At 38.4% G+C, this 18,372-nt stretch overlaps 3 protein-coding genes across 3 annotated transcripts; 1 reads left to right on the forward strand and 2 right to left on the reverse strand.

Annotated features, from left to right (window-relative positions):
* Nucleotides 1–1,548: 1,548 nt before the first annotated feature.
* On the reverse strand, nucleotides 1,549–4,388 carry LOC116031735 (G-type lectin S-receptor-like serine/threonine-protein kinase At2g19130). Its single transcript, XM_031274026.1, has one exon. The coding sequence runs from the start codon at nucleotides 4,243–4,245 to the stop codon at nucleotides 1,774–1,776; it is 2,472 nt and encodes an 823-aa protein (XP_031129886.1). The 5' UTR covers nucleotides 4,246–4,388; the 3' UTR covers nucleotides 1,549–1,773.
* A 1,019-nt stretch (nucleotides 4,389–5,407) lies between these two features.
* On the reverse strand, nucleotides 5,408–8,816 carry LOC116032926 (5' exonuclease Apollo). Its single transcript, XM_031275664.1, has 4 exons — nucleotides 8,454–8,816; nucleotides 7,436–7,644; nucleotides 6,742–6,849; nucleotides 5,408–6,400 (listed from the first exon to the last, which is right to left on the reverse strand). Exons 1-4 carry the CDS (start codon nucleotides 8,749–8,751, stop codon nucleotides 5,690–5,692), a joined length of 1,326 nt encoding a protein of 441 aa, XP_031131524.1. The 5' UTR covers nucleotides 8,752–8,816; the 3' UTR covers nucleotides 5,408–5,689.
* A 2,273-nt stretch (nucleotides 8,817–11,089) lies between these two features.
* Nucleotides 11,090–14,638, forward strand: LOC116032255 (exocyst complex component EXO84A-like). The gene is given in 7 exon segments (XM_031274746.1): nucleotides 11,090–11,311; nucleotides 11,313–11,449; nucleotides 12,029–13,067; nucleotides 13,142–13,633; nucleotides 13,714–13,902; nucleotides 14,131–14,267; nucleotides 14,364–14,638. Coding segments are annotated over 7 exon segments (2,373 nt in total). The 3' UTR covers nucleotides 14,521–14,638.
* The last annotated feature ends 3,734 nt before the right edge of the window (nucleotides 14,639–18,372 follow it).

Raw genomic sequence — 18,372 nt, forward strand, 5'->3', positions numbered from 1 at the left:
GGTACTAGCTAGTGTTGTTCTAGAATGAGAATTAGATAGTCAAATACGCATAAATATAAAGTAGTAAAAGACACAAGGAACAACACATTTATTTACGCATTTCAAAGTAACAACTACATCTGCAGGCTCCCAACTCGGAAGTGGCCCAATCTACTAACACTATTCCAAATACATAATTACATAATGGTAATATAAAGAGTATTAAGAATATAATCAACCGGATTTATGTAAGATCCATCTTAGAATCAAGACTAATTGGATTGGTGTTGAGCAACTCATGTCAAAACGAGACTCTCTATTGAACAAAGCCATCACAAAGTCTTTTTACATGAATCGTCACAACGCCTAATAACATCTTGAACTATGGCGAGAATCACTACAAGCATAGTATAAATTTCTATCACTTTTTCCCTAGGAAGAATAAGCAATGCAATTTATTTAGAATACTAATAAGATCAATTGGTTTAAACTTCTTTTCTTTTTTAGATGAATTAACTACGATCGAATTCCTCACAGAATGGCTCAAAATGTAACACGAAATCTTGAGCATGATCAAATTAAAGATGCCTTAGCTCTAGTATTTGGACCGAATGTCATGGGCTTTTCTTGTTGCCTTTATATAATTAGTTTACAAAATAATGTAAGTTTGTATACAAGAGTAAATATAATAATGTTTTGAGTGGTAATAATATTGATGAATATATTGAGAACGGGTTCGGAAAAAATCAACCTGAGGAGACGGGTCAAGGCAATCCGAGCCAATCTTCGAGGCCGGCCCCAATGGTCGCGGCCTCGTGCACCGAAAGCTAGCCCATGCCCTTGGCGCTCGGCCTCAAGCGGCCAAGGCCGAGCTGAGCTTGGCCTCGAGACACTAAGGTGGTGCTCAGCGCTCGGCCTCAAACGGCCAAGGCCAGGTTCGGTGCTTAGCCTCGAGTGGCCAAGGCCGAGGCCAGGTGTAACGTGTGAACGTGGTCAAAATGGCACTAACCGCCCACCCTTTTCTCGAGGGCAGTTACAAGGCAAGCATGGTATAAATTTCATCATTTGTCTTGTTAAGACATCATCACAATCTGTCTTGTAATCACATTACACAAGTTATTAATACTAGACTTTTTGCCTCTTGAAGCTTCAATACTTTGTCTTTACGATTTATCACTTATCCCCAAATTAATTAATTCCATCAAATATAATTTCTATCAATCATATCAATATAATTATACACTAGTATTCATTGATTGACTAATCTTAGCTTCATTGTGTTTTAACCCAAATCAGCATTAATTGTACTTTTAAACAATCGCACATTCTATCATGCACTAGGATAGAATTTGAACATAGTCCATCATTTGCATGGTGAATCCTGATCCAGAGTATAACAATCGATAAACAAATGTATTGGACCATAGCCTGAAAACAGAATATCATGAAATGGGCCTCTAAAATCTGCCATACTTTTCAGTAGAATTGTTTCTAAATGAGATTTAGGATTCATAATATGGTCCACAATATACCAATTGATAAACAATGTATTGGACCATAGCCTGAAAATAGATATTATAAAATGGGCCTCTAAAATCTGCAAATCTGCATTAGTTTTCACTAGAATTGTTTCTAAATGATATCATAGCATTCATAGCCACCATGAAATGGGCCTCTGTTAAAAATCACTTTACAAAAAAAGTGATACATGCACTTGAAACACAAGCCAACTAAAGAGCAAAGAATAAAAAAACTGAAAATAACCAAATCAAAAGCTAACTTCCTTGAGATTGATTATGATGGGCTGTTTTCTGTTTGAGAGGAAGAATTTGAAGAGGTGTTGTGAGAATGTGAGCTGCTGTTAGTTGAGGATGGCTCAGTGAAGAAAACAATGGTCTCCTGGTTATTGGCAAACAATTCAAGAGATCTGGGAATAGGGGGAAAGCCCACATCTAAAACTCCTTCAAGAATCTGAGCAACCTGACCCATTGATGGCCTGTGTTTTTCTTCATCTTGGATGCACCAGAGGGCAACTTTGCAGGTTCTTGATGCCTCATCGATGTCTGCAACCCCCTGCAATCTGGGATCTAGCAGAGTAAGGATGTTACCTTCCGTGGCTATAGTATTTGCAGCACGAAATGGGAAGAATCTCACTTTCTCGTCCTGAGAAGGCTCTGCGTTTCGCCTTCCTGATATAAGTTCAAAAAGCATCATGCCGTAGCTGTAGACATCTGCTTTTGGTGTTATAGCCACTCCTGATATCCATTCTGGTGCAAGATAACCTCTTGTACCTCTCATGGTAGTCAGAACCCTGCTAAACTCGCGCCCAACGAGCTTTGCCAGACCAAAATCTGCCACTTTGGGACAGAATTCAGCGTCAAGAAGGATGTTTTCTGGCTTTATGTCACAGTGTATGATGCAATCCCTGCACTCCTCGTGGAGATAAGCCAGGCCTCTTGCTGTCCCTAATGCAATCTGGAACCTTGTTTTCCAGTCCAAAACAGTGGACATGTTTTCACTAAAAAGATGTGAATCCAGGGAGCCATTTTGCATGAAATTGTAAACCAACAACTTCTTATTGCCTTCAGAGCAAAAACCACGGAGGCGGACAAGATTTACATGCTGGATTGTCCCAATTGTGCTCACTTCTGTTCTGAATTGCTTCTCTCCTTGGCTGATGCTTTCGAGCTTCTTCACCGCTATTACAGATGAATCAGGCAAAGCCCCTTTGAAAACAGAACCAAAACCTCCTCCCCCTAGCTTTTCTGAAAAGTTCTTGGTTGCAGATTGCAATTCTTTGTAACCAAACACCACCAGTGAACCCTCCATTATTTTTGCTGTTCCAAACATGTGGCCACGCCATTTCCTGAGTGCAAAGAAAATAACGCAAAGAACAAGCAGTGCACCAGCCACAGGCCCCACAACAAAACCAACTGGAACTCCATTGTTACTTTTATCACTAGGGAATTCTGAGGCAGCAAGCCTGATATAAATCGTTCTTCCACTACCATCGCCTTCTGAGAGTTGCTGCAAATTCAAGAGCTCCCTGTTCCAAATTGAGCATCCATCACTGTCATGGTAAGCATAAGCACTACAAGAGCAATTCCCCAAGCAATAAGATTCACATTCTGCAGCACTGCCAGCCATCATAGATATGGCATATTTAGAGGGTGCCATCTGGGGATAAATCTTGAACTTGTCTTTTGCCACATTAGTAGTACTATTATTTCCACACCCCAAAGCTGCCTCCCTCACACAACCACCAGAAAAGTCGGTCCGGTTCCAATCTGCATCCGACTTATGCTCAAAACCATCCAAGCAATTACAGAAGGGCAATGAATTTTGACAGATACTAAATGCCCCACAATAAGCATAAACCTGACAGAGGTCTTTTGGTTGTGACCAAAACATATTCCACTGATTGGAATTATTCAACCACGAGAACTGCTGAATTTGACCTGAGAGACCCATTACAAATCTTGATATGACAGAATCATCATAAAGTGAATATGTAAAATAGCTCTCATTATGATTATCTTTGTAGGAAAAATTGTAAAAGAAGTTTGACCTCATTTCAGGCACCCCGCTGAAAATATGATCATTCCAAGGGCCACTTGTCCAATACTGCTCAGTCTTATTCCACTTTATAAGATACTGCCTGTTTGCTTGGTCCAGCTCAAGAGAGAACAAACCTGGTGCAGGATCCTCTGAATTCCTCCAAGAAATCAGGAGCTGTTTTGTTCTCGTACGCTTGTTATATGAAAGTTTCCCACCAGGCAACCATGTATCAGTTGGATTATCAAAGCTCTGCCAGAGTGGTGATGTTGAATTTGATCCATCACTCAAGATCAAATTACCATCATTATGAAGAACAGCTGTAACAGATTTTGAAGTGGAACTGATACTGGTATTCCAAATTGAGGTTTTGAACTCATTGAGGAGCACCAAGTTGCCATCCAAGATTTTGAGCTCAGCGGAGCCCTTGTTGGATATTGGTATTTCTCTATTTGCTACCCAAACTACAGTTTGGGGGCTCATTTTATACCATATACCTATGTAGTAGTTGGAAGCCGTACCTGGTTTGAAGAAACCAAGCTCAAACTTTCCATCTGGAGAAACAATTGTCTGGTCACCAGACAGAGATTGGTTTACAGATATGGTGTAAGCTCCATGTGAGATATGTATGCTGAGACAGAAAATTAGGAAGAGAAAATTGTACACAGGACAAGAACTGTGTCTGATGTCCATAGCTGCTGTACAAAACATTTAGGAGATACCAAAGAATATAAAGGAAGAGTTAATAAGCCTGATACAATTTTTTCCAGCTCCATGAAAATATCCAAGATTGAAAATTAGACTTGACCCAGATTACCATTTACCACCGAGGTTGACTGGAAGTCTGGAACCATCATATATTTTCAACTGACACATTCAAAGCAATACCCATAGCCACTACTTTTCTCTACTATTCTATTTCCCCACGTCAAATGTGAGGAATAAAGATTTTTCTGATTGGATATACTTTGGCTGTAGACATTCATGATAAAGAAGAGAAGACCATAAGATTTCCACAGCCAGAATAATAACTTCTACACATTAATTCCATCAAGTATAAATTAAAAGTTAGCCAATGCTATACCTAGATTTTATTGGATGAAAGTCATGAAATGTTATCAATTTGAACAAGTCAATGCCTTCTAGTAGCTACAACCAGTGTATAATAACAGCCAGAACCTTAATAAATGAACAGTAAAAAGTTAAATGCAGTAAAGGCTGCCAAATAGTGATTGGCTCACAATAGCCAAATAAACATAGTTATTCCCTGTAAATTTGAAATATTGTGCAGCACAGCAAATAGACGTTACATGGAAATCTAACATCAAATATTAAGAATGACAGATTTTGATGACCACATACACTGCATGTTTGGATGCTGTCTTGGCCTCATCCACATATAGAGACTTGGTCAAATTTTAAATATGGTATTGCCCTTTTCCTAAGACATATGGGGTATTTAACAAAAACTAACGTACTCAAGGCAAATGAAAGTACGCTGAACATATATTACCTCACTTCCCAGCCACAAGAAGTTTCTGTTGATGGCTTGATGCTATCTTTCTGACAATCCATGTAAAACAATTCCTGTCAGGCATACTCTTGCTCATATAGGTGGCAAATGGGTAGGTTGAAATCTAAACCATTCTAATTGTCACCTCTACTTGCTTGCCACTACAAAGATTAAAGAAGCACATATTTCCAAATAGCAACCTCCACTGATTTCAAGATGTTCATACTGCAATGTAGATTCAGTTATAGCAGTGGTATAAAGAGAGTCAATTTAAACCAAAACTAGGCCCAACGATAATCACAAATGGCTCATCAGCCATACAACAGGAGCAGCAAGTATAGGATTTAGAAACAGAGAAAATAAAGAATAATCAACCTACACTTCATGACATTTATGTAACTGATTGCTTAAACAGAAGCTCTATGGTTGTTAACTTCTTACACCAAAAATTTACAAAATTGAACCACAACAGCTAGAGAGAAGAAAATAGAAAAGAAAAGACTGATTGGCTTCTTATATCTGTTGACAATAAAAAGTTAAAAACAGCCAATATATGATTGGCTTTACATTTCTTTTGGATATTTGCAATTCCAGTATTCGTGACTATCACATACTCTGAGGTAACTGAACATGGGAGTGCAGTTAATCAATACAATCTGTATCCAGAATCTTTGCCCCACGCCGCACTCTTCTCAATATGCTAACCCTACCAACATGAACAGTTGCATGCTCCAACTTTTTAACACTCTTTTTCCTTTTTACCCTTGAGTCACCACTTCCAGTAGAAGACTTAATACGAGCAGCTTCAATTCTGTCTATTCTTATGGTTCCTGGCTTCTGGTGCAACACTTTTGATGCTTGCTTTGTTCCACAAAGATGTCCAAAGTAATACATGGGGTTAATGCAACAAGGAGCTTTAGTGACAATGCCTTTAATATTAACTGGTTTTAGAAGTTTGACAAAATCTTGTAACTCAGCAAAGCAAGAGTGATCAGAATATGGAACGGTATATATATATTGATGGTATCTTTCAAAAGTGTTTGAATCTTTATTTGGACAGCTTGGCTTGCTGCTAGTGGCAGCATCTGAGTGCCAACTGCTCTCATCATGGTTACAAACTAAACGAGAAGAGCCAAATGTATTGGTATTTCCCCCATCTTTTTTCACTAACCATGGAAGTCCAGATGGCATGATTCCTATGGTAGGACGCCTTATATTCAAAGCTTCAAGAGTCTCAATGCTAAAACTGTAACGAGGAATTGCACGGACTCTGGTAAGAGAAGTTTTAGTTGTAAAGATGTCACGGAAACCAAGCAGATGCATGGTTTGCAGGCGCTCTGGCCACACCCAAATCTGCAACAAATTTGAAGAAAAACTGAACTACCTAATTGATAAAATTTAATAAGCATAAGTCAAGAGCTAAATTTTGTCCAGATCATTAAATCTATTGATAAGAATTGCAAAAGGGATAATACATACGGAGTATATATAAACCAATTTAAGAAATATCCTGCTAAACTACTAAATAGATGAATACATTTGATGTGTCAAACAAATAATAATAGAAAACAAAAGCTGATTTTCCAATGGCATCTTGTATGAGCAAATCTTGTCATGTTTTATAAGGTCACAATTAACAGGAAGACATTTCAACAAGACAAAAAGGGAAATAAATATATGGATCACTTTCATACCTTTATTTTGAGTACACGGGATATGTATACCAGAAGGTTTTCTTTCCCCAACGAGTCAATGGCAATGACTATGTCATGCTTAGGATAGGAGGCAATGATATTCACAACCTGTACTCAGTGAGATGTATGCAAGTATTTTGTAAGCATATAAGACAATCAGTAAAATATTATTAGAGTTAAATAAATAAAAATGAAGTGAAAGACAATATCAGCTATCATTCAATACGATTGTCTAAATCTTGAAAGTTCAAAAAAACCAAAAAAAAAAAACAAGGTCATTAATTAAACCAACAAAAATGAAGTCAAAGTAATTCATAATGCTTGAATCAAAGACATCCCGATCAGTACACCATATGGCAGAAGAATAATTTCAAAGCTAGTGTTTAATTTTGCTATTTGTTCTTCACTTATGGCACTTAAAGGTTGAAGCAATCCATTCGACTTTCTGAGCAACTGCTTGCAAATGATTCACAGCTCCTAATTGTGAAAATAGTTTCAATATAAAGTTGTTTATACTAATAATGTCACATAACTACCATCAAAAAGTAAAAAAGAAAACTTATTGAACTAGACTGTTTTATAAAAGTTTATTCATGAAAAATGACTAATGCTACTGCCAATAAAATTGGCATACTCTAATAATCAACAGAATCACAGAAGTGAATCATTAATTCTATGAGAAAAGAGAACAAACCTGCCTAGCAGCCACTTCACGAGAAGGAAAGGAATATGATGGATTGCAATAAGTATTGTCCAAGTACAGGAAATCAAGTTTTACATCCTTCAAAGCATTGAGTAGCATTTCCCTTCCAATAAGTGCTCTATCACTTCTTTCTTCCCAACGAAAATCCCCAGTGTGAAGCTGACAACCAAATTCACCACGAAACAAATACATGACCGCTCCTGTCCAAAAACCAAACAAGTTTTTGTTTCATTAATTCAGTGACTAGACCAGTAGATACTTTTTAAAGCACAAATGAAGTGGTAAAGGTACAGAGATGCAGAATACAAAGCAATTTCCTTGCAATTAATGACAAATTTTGGCAGATAAAATATCTCAAGTTCCACAAATTCATTTTTCAAATGCAATATCAATACCTAAAATTTTGATATATATTTACAACAATATTTAATTCAATCATTCTTAAAGTACTAGCATTGAAGTTCAAGCCTAAAATAAATAAAAATAAAATAACCAAAAAATGACTAAATGAGTAATGATATCTCTCCATTCGTTACAGCCCGTTCTCTTTCCAGCTAATCAGCTATAATCTCTTTAACTGGCAGCTCTTACATTCAATTCATTACTACCATTCCTATAAAATAGTTCTCTTTCCAGCTAATCAGCTATAATCTCTTTAACTGGCAGCTCTTACATTCAATTCATTACTACCATTCCTATAAAATAATGAGCAAAGAGAAAATTTCTTTTTTAGTCCTGTGACTATTGGGTTTTGTTAATTGCAGTCCACGAGACTGGCAATTTAGTACTTGAATAGTTAAGGTGTTAAATTGACAATTTTGAAACCCGTGTATTGCAATTAACAAGACCATAATAATAAAAGTGTTCATAGCAAAAGAATAAACAAAATTGCTTCTTTACGATTTCTTTTGTTTAAATCAAAATAAAGAACACTATTTAATTTCCAACCTAGAGTGAAACATTTTGTCAAACAACTGGTGAGCAACATAAATGGGTATAAACACGGTACCTGGGCAGTGGTGAGCGTCGAGGGGCATGAAGTGGAGATGGGTAGCGGAGGCGGAGGCGGAGGAGGGGGAGAGGAGGGAAAGGGAATACCAGTTGCCGACATCGACGACGCGGAGGAGGGAGAGGTCGAAGCCGGGGAACTTGGAAGGGAAGAGGATGGCGGAGACGCGGGAGCAGAAGAGAGGGCCTCTCCGCCACGAGGGAGAGAGGCCGTGGGTATGGTCGGCGTGGAGGTGGGTGAGGAAGTAGGCCTGGCTTCCATTCCCCCACCGGTCCACTGATATCATTCCGCTCTCCATAGCCGCTGGCTTTCTGCTCTTCTCTGAGGTTTATCCATATATTATTCCAGGCCTTTGGCGGGGATTTTGATTTCAATTTTTCAGACAACTGTAAAACGCTTTGGCGGCTTTGTTATGAGCCTATGATGGTACGGTTGGATTAAAATTCAGAGGAATGATACTTTATTTTCTTGCTTAGTTAAATTTTTTTTTTTTTGGAAACATGCTTAGTTAAATTTTAAAAAAGAAAATATAAGAATATGTGTCAAATTATCAAATTTTTTACTGGGCTTTTTTTCAATCGTGCATAGTGTTCGTTTATAGTTATATACATGAATAAGGTCAAATATGATACCAAATGAAACGCGAAATTTTTAATTTGTCATCTAATTCAAAAAACTATAATTAAGTCTTTCAATAATCGTTTTTAAAAAAAAAGTCTTTCAACAATCCATAATCCTGTCATTAAACTTAAAATGACCTATATTGATTTTTGTTGGCTGATGTGGTGATAATAGTTTTAAAAAAAATATTTTTAAATATATTTTAATAATTTTAAATAATAATAATATAATTTATTTAAAACTGAAAACTTAAATTAAAAAAAAAACTAAATTTAAAAAAAAAATTAAAATATTCTCCGCTTCCATGCATCGTAAGCTACTAGCACCACACATAACTACACCAACAAACTCTGATCAAGAAGCTCGGGAAACCTCTTCTTATTCAAAGCATTATACGTATATGNGTTCTCTTTCCAGCTAATCAGCTATAATCTCTTTAACTGGCAGCTCTTACATTCAATTCATTACTACCATTCCTATAAAATAATGAGCAAAGAGAAAATTTCTTTTTTAGTCCTGTGACTATTGGGTTTTGTTAATTGCAGTCCACGAGACTGGCAATTTAGTACTTGAATAGTTAAGGTGTTAAATTGACAATTTTGAAACCCGTGTATTGCAATTAACAAGACCATAATAATAAAAGTGTTCATAGCAAAAGAATAAACAAAATTGCTTCTTTACGATTTCTTTTGTTTAAATCAAAATAAAGAACACTATTTAATTTCCAACCTAGAGTGAAACATTTTGTCAAACAACTGGTGAGCAACATAAATGGGTATAAACACGGTACCTGGGCAGTGGTGAGCGTCGAGGGGCATGAAGTGGAGATGGGTAGCGGAGGCGGAGGCGGAGGAGGGGGAGAGGAGGGAAAGGGAATACCAGTTGCCGACATCGACGACGCGGAGGAGGGAGAGGTCGAAGCCGGGGAACTTGGAAGGGAAGAGGATGGCGGAGACGCGGGAGCAGAAGAGAGGGCCTCTCCGCCACGAGGGAGAGAGGCCGTGGGTATGGTCGGCGTGGAGGTGGGTGAGGAAGTAGGCCTGGCTTCCATTCCCCCACCGGTCCACTGATATCATTCCGCTCTCCATAGCCGCTGGCTTTCTGCTCTTCTCTGAGGTTTATCCATATATTATTCCAGGCCTTTGGCGGGGATTTTGATTTCAATTTTTCAGACAACTGTAAAACGCTTTGGCGGCTTTGTTATGAGCCTATGATGGTACGGTTGGATTAAAATTCAGAGGAATGATACTTTATTTTCTTGCTTAGTTAAATTTTTTTTTTTTTGGAAACATGCTTAGTTAAATTTTAAAAAAGAAAATATAAGAATATGTGTCAAATTATCAAATTTTTTACTGGGCTTTTTTTCAATCGTGCATAGTGTTCGTTTATAGTTATATACATGAATAAGGTCAAATATGATACCAAATGAAACGCGAAATTTTTAATTTGTCATCTAATTCAAAAAACTATAATTAAGTCTTTCAATAATCGTTTTTAAAAAAAAAGTCTTTCAACAATCCATAATCCTGTCATTAAACTTAAAATGACCTATATTGATTTTTGTTGGCTGATGTGGTGATAATAGTTTTAAAAAAAATATTTTTAAATATATTTTAATAATTTTAAATAATAATAATATAATTTATTTAAAACTGAAAACTTAAATTAAAAAAAAAACTAAATTTAAAAAAAAAATTAAAATATTCTCCGCTTCCATGCATCGTAAGCTACTAGCACCACACATAACTACACCAACAAACTCTGATCAAGAAGCTCGGGAAACCTCTTCTTATTCAAAGCATTATACGTATATGTATATATATATATGATGTGATCTGATTTAGTGTCTTTTTTTTTTTTTTTGTTTGTTTGGATCCCTCAGCTCATCACAGAAGCAGAAGGAGATCACAGATCAGGCCGTCGTCTTCTTCAAAGGGAAATTTGGAGCTCAGAAACTAATTAAGGGCATTTTGAAGCAAATTAAAAGGAGATTAGATTAGATCAGATCAGAGAAAATGGAGTTTCTTAGGGAGTCATTTTCTGGGACCAAAGCAGATCCTGCAGAATTTGAAGCGGAGCTGACTCTGAGTGATAAGCTTAAAAACTTCAAATCCTCCACCTTCGATCCTGACACTTACGTTTGCAGCAAATGTCGTAACATGAGCGAAAAGGTACGTTCCTGTTTTAATTTTCTCCTTCAACCATATATCATAATATACCTTCTTTCTTCATACACTACATATTATATTGCATTGCATGTATGTTCATGATGAACAGGAAACCAAGCACTTGTGGCATTACCTTATGGATTTGAAGAAGGCTTCTGCCGAGGAAATGCGCAAGAGTGTTTACGCTAATTATGCTGCTTTTATCCGGTAAGATATATAAGACAAAAAAAAAGTGTCATCATTTTCCTATATCTCATGTTCCTTTTCTTGTTTCTGTACAAGTAATCATGTTTTATTCAAAGTGAAATGTCGATGACGGATAAGAGGGTTGGTTCTGAGACAAAAGCCCAACCAGTAGTCTTAAATGTTATTGATGGGTAGCTAAAATCTATAGTTAGTAGTTAAGGGCACAATTTTATTTTCTTATACAAGTACACATTTTCAAGACATTGGGTGCTAGACTTGGCCTCCTTTATCCAATTATCGGCTTCCGTCAAACAATCTCCCAGCCATGAGCCACCAGGTGCTCAAAAAGTCCCAACTAGTCTTAAATGTTATTACTGGAACATGAAGCCTTTATACCAAAAGTTATAACTAGTAGTTAATGGCGCAACTTTATTTCCTTATATCGCCACACATATTCCAGACACTGGGTGTGGACTCGGCCTTCTTTATGGGCTTCCGTCCAACAATCCTCTAGCCTGGGTGCTAGACTTAGACATTTACTGACCTCCCACTAACATTGGCATTGAGTTTTCACGAGGTTTGATGTTTTTGTGTGTGCAGAACATCAAAAGAGATTTCTGATCTGGAAGGGCAGCTGATTTCGTTGAGGAATCTGTTAAATAACCGAGCTGCAATAATCCAAGGATTAGGGGAAGGGACGAATCTTGATTCCTTGGCAGGGCCAGAAGGGCTATCCAAAGAGGAAATCTCAAGCTTTGAAGCCAGGGAGCCTGCCAAGATAGACAAGTGGAGAGTGGAGTTTATGGAGTCTCTTGAAGTGTTGTTAGCGGAGAGGCGTGTGGACGAAGCCCTGAACGCGTTAGAAGAAGGCGAGAACATGGCGAAGGAGGCGAGAAAGAAGCAAACGTTAGCCCCGGCAGCCCTGCAGGCCTTGCAGACCGCCATAACGGAGCAGAGGCAGAAACTGGCTGATCAGTTAGCTGAGGCTGCTTGCCAGGCTTCGGTTAGCGGGTTTGAGCTTCGTTCTGCTGTAATGGCGCTTAAGCGCCTCGGGGACGGCCCCCGAGCTCACACTTTGCTCCTCAAGTCCCACCAGCAAAAGCTGAGGAGCAACACGCAGGCGCTTCGCCCCTCGGGGGCTTCACATGGAGTGGCATACACTGCTGCACTTTCCCACCTTGTTTTCTCAGCAATTGCCCAGGGGGCGAGCGACTCCCTCGCCATTTTCGACGACGAGCCTGCTTATTCCTCCGAGCTAGTCACGTGGTCCGTGAATCAGACCGAGACGTTCGCCCAGCTCATCAGGAGACATGTCCTGGCTTCCCCTGCAGCCTCTGGAGGGCTAAGAGCTGTTGCAGAGTGTGTCCAGATCTGCTTGGGCCATTGCGCGCTGCTCGAAGCTCGGGGGCTAGCCCTTTCCCCGGTCCTGCTCAAATACTTCCGACCGTGTGTTGAGCAAGCCCTAACTGCCAATCTCAAAAGAATTGAGCAGAACACTGCAGCACTCGCCGCTGCAGATGACTGGCTTCTTGTTCATTCCCCAATGGGGACTCGCTCGCTGGGAACATCCTCTCTCGCTAGCATGATTTCGCAACCTAAGCTCTCCAGTAGCGCCCACAGATTTAACACAATGGTTCAGGTGATTGTTGTCATCAACACCCTAATCCTTCCCTTTTTACTCCTGGTACGAGAATCATGCTTCACCTTTCTCAGGAACTCTGCGAGGACATTAGTCCTCTCGAGAGCTTGCAGTTATCTGATCAGGCAATGGAGGGAGTCTTGCAAACTTTCAATGCATATATCAATATGTTGGTGAATGCAATGCCCGGCACAGTGGAAACCGAGAACCTGGAGGGATCCGGGCAAAGAATTGTGAGGTTGGCAGAAACTGAAGCTCAACAGACAGCTCTGCTGGCCAATGCATTGCTGTTAGCCGATGAGCTGGTCCCCCGTGCAGCCATGAAGCTCTCGCCTTCGCTGCAGGACCCCGCCAAACGAGCCTCAGACCGACGGCTCCCAGAGCAGAGGGAACTGAAGAAGAAACTCCAACGAGTCGTTGATCAGTTGCGTGACACCTTCTGCAGACAACACGCCCTGGAACTTATTTTCACAGAAGATGGCGGGGTTCGCTTAAATGCAGATATGTACTTGAGTATGGACGGGAGCGGGGAAGAGCCAGAATGGTTCCCCTCTCTAATATATCAGGTAGTATTAGCTGGTTATAGAAACGTGTTTTTAAATACCCGTTCTGGATCACTTATCCAGCATGAGTATGTATCATTCAGGAGCTATTCGAAAAGCTGTCAAGGATTGCCTTCATTGCATCAGATATGTTTGTGGGAAGAGAAAGATTTGCAACTATGCTTCTGGTGAGACTCACTGATACTGTCATCCTTTGGCTCTCTGAAGATCAGGCCTTCTGGGAAGAAATTGAGGAAGGTCCAAGGCCCTTAGGCCCTTTTGGACTTCAACAGGTATTTGAGCCTATAATATATAATATTTTCAAATCAACTATCAGTTCAGACTTTTAGTTGTGACAGAGTATATTCTTAGCCCACATAGATGTGTGAATATTAACTATCAGTTAAGACTTTTAGTTGTGACGGGGTATATTCTTAGCCCACATAGATGTGTGAATGTTTAACTATCAGCTTAGACTTTTAGTTTAACCATTTCTGTAATATAATCTGCCATTGTTGCAGTTCTATCTGGATATGGAGTTTGTGATTCTGTTTGCATCCCAAGGTCGGTATTTATCCCGAAACCTGCACCAAGTTATCAAGAACATCATAGGCAGAGCCATTGAAGCAGTTGCTGCAAGCAAGATTGATCCTTACAGGTACTGATCTTTCAAGACTCTATGTATAATGTATGTATAATAAAATGGTTTTAATTTACAGTCTCAATATAATCTGTGTGTCTTCTTTCATTGCAGCACGCTCCCGGATGATGAATGGTTTGCAGATGTTGCTCAAATCGCAATAAAGATGCTCAACGGAAAAGCCAACTTTGGGAATATGGAAAGAGAGGCCGGCGCCGTCGGTAGCCCCACCGCATCTGTATCGTCTCCGGTTTCTCATGGGAGTCAGTAACAGGTGGTAGTGGATGGATGTATATATATATATACTCATTCTAGGATACATATATAGGTTTTATGTTTCATGCATTTTTCTTATTCAGATCAACTTCTCAAAAGGCATTATCACTGTTTTTCCTAATACATGTCTGCATTTTGTTGGTAAAGATCTGATGTCAATTTGTCTTCTATTCAGTCTTGCAAATATCCTGCCTAGGCGTCGGGCGGCCGCTTAGCGTATCACCATAATCGGTGGTCTAGGCAGTCGGTCGACTAGACCGCCTAAGCGCGACCTAGGCCACTTAGGCGTCGACTAAGCCTATTAGGTGTTGACTAGGGCGCCTAGGAACCGACTAGACCGTCTAGTTGACTGGTTAATTATTATTCTCTTTTTCTTTTAAATAAATTATTTCACTCAAAATGACGTTATTTTGAGCTAAATAACATTAAATTGTTCAAACTCCGAATGTTTTTTAGATTAATATTTTAGTATTAACTATTAAAGTATTAAATACTTTATAATCATCAAGCCTTAAAAAATTAAACAAATTTTAAAAAATAAAAATAAAAAATAAAAAATATATGGGCGCCTAATAATTTTTTCAACGATGCTTCTATATTATGTTTTTTTTTTTAGAACTCGAAAGTAGCCTAATATTAGGATACCCTTAGAAATTGGAATAACTATTTCTTTTACAAGGGAGACCGGACAAATAATTCCCAAAAATACTATTATCAAAAATTAAATGACTTACCAAATGACGTAATAAGTCTATTCTTAAAAATGTTGTTTCATTTCTAACTTATTCCGTTAAGTATGCGGCTGGTATGTCATTAGTAAAACATAAATAATTGAACCCCAAACATTATGTACACTGGTCCCAAATTGTATTAATGCCTGTTATCCTAGTATGACTCATTCTGCTGTTGATGGTTCATGGTTGGTACCCATATCAATCAATCCTAGTTCAATCCAACAACTCATAGTCATCCTTAAACTCAGCTCCACTGACTTGCCGTCCTAAATTATCCCACTGTTAATCAAATGAATCAAAACTAGTTGATATTTTCATGAATCTGTTGGTTTCTGCTCTGAATGGGACAGATGTATGTGAGATCGAAATTGCTGCAACTAAAATCTTTTAATTAAATCACATTTAGTTATTAGCTTTTAATTTCTTCCATAGCTCAACATGTTAAGTGGTCCAATTGGATGAACGAGTGTCTGTTTACAAATTTGTTTGAGAAATTAGTCTGATAATGTGAAAATATAAGAAATGTTGTGCCGTGGTATAACCACTACCATAGAAACGAATTCGCCGCTATCGGTGTAGACTCACAACAACGGCGGCACTCCCGAAGATTACACATCACACTCAGAGTAATAATGGGACATAGGAAAGAGACCATGTTTGAAATAATAAAATTCTTCCTTTAAATAGTATAGGCTAAGAGCATCACCATCAATGAATCAAAGATGGCTTTTGGAATAGTATTGATGCAAAGCTATGATCTTGGATTGATGTGGAGAGGAGATAATTGACAAAAATGATCCCTGCAAATGCTTGGATAATGTCAGAAAAAAATAATTATATACAGCATTGAGACGCATGTGCGTCTCACTGCCCATCCAGCTGGGCACATGTGGGCGATTGAGAGTGACTGCCAGCTGGCGGCCACTCTCAATTTAATTAAATTGGCCGTTGCTAGCAACGGCCAAAATTTGCGCCGTTGCCCGGCAACTTCTATTTTATTAAAAAAAAAATTGTCTATAATTAGGTGTTAAACATATTCATTATAATTATTTTATTATCTTTAATTAGGTGTTAAACATATTCTATAATTAGGTGTCTATAATTATGTTTAATTATTTTTAATACAATTATAAATTTATAAACAAAATAGATAAAGAAATAATTAAAATATAGTGGGTAAAATAGTGGGTCCACAAAAAACTGAGAGAAAACCAAAACTAGTGTAGAGAAGAGTTTTTTTTTTTTTATTGAATGAGATAGTGGATGATGAGGTGGAAGCTGGGGCCCACAAAAAACTGGAGAAAAAACTCCAACCGATAAGGATGCTCTAAGAAGATATAAGTCATATACTATCAAATTAAAATATATTCGGACCATTCACCAACTTGTGGTGAATATTAAATCAAAAACTTCTAACTTGATGCATACCACGATACAATTATTTTTGCAGACATTATTCGATAGCGTACTTGACATTAATATGTCTTTATGGCAGTATGACTTGATCCGTTTCTTTGTTGGTTTATTTTTTGTGACTCTGTTAAGCTCAAAGAGTCAATAGTTATCTCTACTGAGGCTCGAACTTACTCCCATCATCCATGTAAGAGTGTAAATCGGAACACCGGGTGCCACTAGACCACAATTATTATTAAATAATAAAAATAGGAAATCAATAATAACTACAGTCACAGTAAATGTACAATAGTAGTAGAGATCGATGAACAATACAATGCTTGTACGGACAGTTTAGTTAATTTTTGAGTGATAAATTGTGAATAAGAACAATAAATCGATGACCGAACAATTAGTCATTCATGGCATGAATAAATGGTGAATTTTATGCGTGACACATATAGTTTTAAATTTTTTATGATAATTAAATATAAATAAGGTGTTTGAATTGGTGATTAGCTAATACGGAGCAACATATTGTGTTAATAGTTTTGAGTAATAAATATATTGTACCATATTATGTACTAAAGTCTTTGGTAAATTAATTAGTTACTATTAGATAGTAGCATGTACAATGAAAAGGCATGATTACTATATATACCACCCAAGGTTGAAAAAATCGCTAGGCGCCCCCTAGGCGCTAAGGGGCGCCTAGCACCTAGGGCATCGATTTTTCGGCGCCTAGGCGCCCGATTTATTTTTATTTTTATTTTTTAATTTTAGGATCAAGGTTCAAGGTTCACAGCATAATAGCATATAATATTATAACCACAACTGTGTTTGATTACATCGCCATCCACATCAGCACGTCCGCGATTGCATCGGCAACATCTAGATCTGAAATCGCATCGAAGACGCCATCGCCATCGCCATCTGAAATCCATAAAACCAGCGACCTCCAAAGCTCTAGATCTGACCGGCGCCATCCATCGCTTTGACCTCCTAGGCTCCAGATCTGACTGATGCCATCCATTGCTTTAACCTCCAAGGCTCCAGATGTGAGACCATGGCCTCTAGTTGTTGCTTTCTATTTTTCGGCGACCGCCTTCGTTTCTTTCTATTTTCCGACGGAAAAAAAAAACAAAAACAAAAAAAGAGGGGGGGGGTGCTGAGCGGCCGGCTAGGCGGTCTAGGCGCGGAGGAGGCCAATTCCGACCTTGATACCACCTCTTCTTCTTATCAAAGACAAAGGTAAGATCATCCACATCACACATCATCTTTATCTTCATCCTCGAGTTCTACCAAAATCTCCCTACACTCTCCTAAATTTTCATAAAATATTCCGGAGCTCTCTATACAGAACTAACTTGAAATCAAGGTTGAAAAAATCGTTAGGCGCTTGATTTTTTTTTTAATTTATTGTATTTTTTTTTTATTTTTTGGGGTCAAGGTTCAAGGTTAACAGTATAATAGCATATAATATTATAATCCACAAGACCACAACTACTTTCTGTTTGATTACATCACCACCCACATCGCCATTGACATCAGCGATTGCATCGGCAACATCCAGATCTGAAATCGCATCGAAGACGCCATCGCCATCTGAAATCCATAAAATCGGCAACCTCCAAGGCTCCAGATCTGACTGACGCCATCCATCGCTTTGACCTCCTAGGTTGCTTTCTATTTTTCAGGAAAAAAAAAGGGGGGGGGGGGAG

Source organism: Ipomoea triloba, chromosome 10, assembly GCF_003576645.1.
Source record: "Ipomoea triloba cultivar NCNSP0323 chromosome 10, ASM357664v1".
NCBI lineage: Eukaryota > Viridiplantae > Streptophyta > Magnoliopsida > Solanales > Convolvulaceae > Ipomoea > Ipomoea triloba.

Bases quoted from the DNA above. Each gene is read 5' to 3' on its own strand.
- LOC116032926 (XM_031275664.1), bottom strand. From the start codon at position 8,751: ATGGAGAGCGGAATGATATCAGTGGACCGGTGGGGGAATGGAAGCCAG. The intron at 6,850-7,435 runs GTTTGTTCTCTT...CACTGAGTACAG, and splicing joins GTGAAGTGGCTGCTAGGCAG to GTTGTGAATATCATTGCCTC. The intron at 6,401-6,741 runs GTATGAAAGTGA...AATTTGTTGCAG, and splicing joins CCCGTGTACTCAAAATAAAG to ATTTGGGTGTGGCCAGAGCG.
- LOC116031735 (XM_031274026.1), bottom strand. From the start codon at position 4,245: ATGTTTTGTACAGCAGCTATGGACATCAGACACAGTTCTTGTCCTGTG.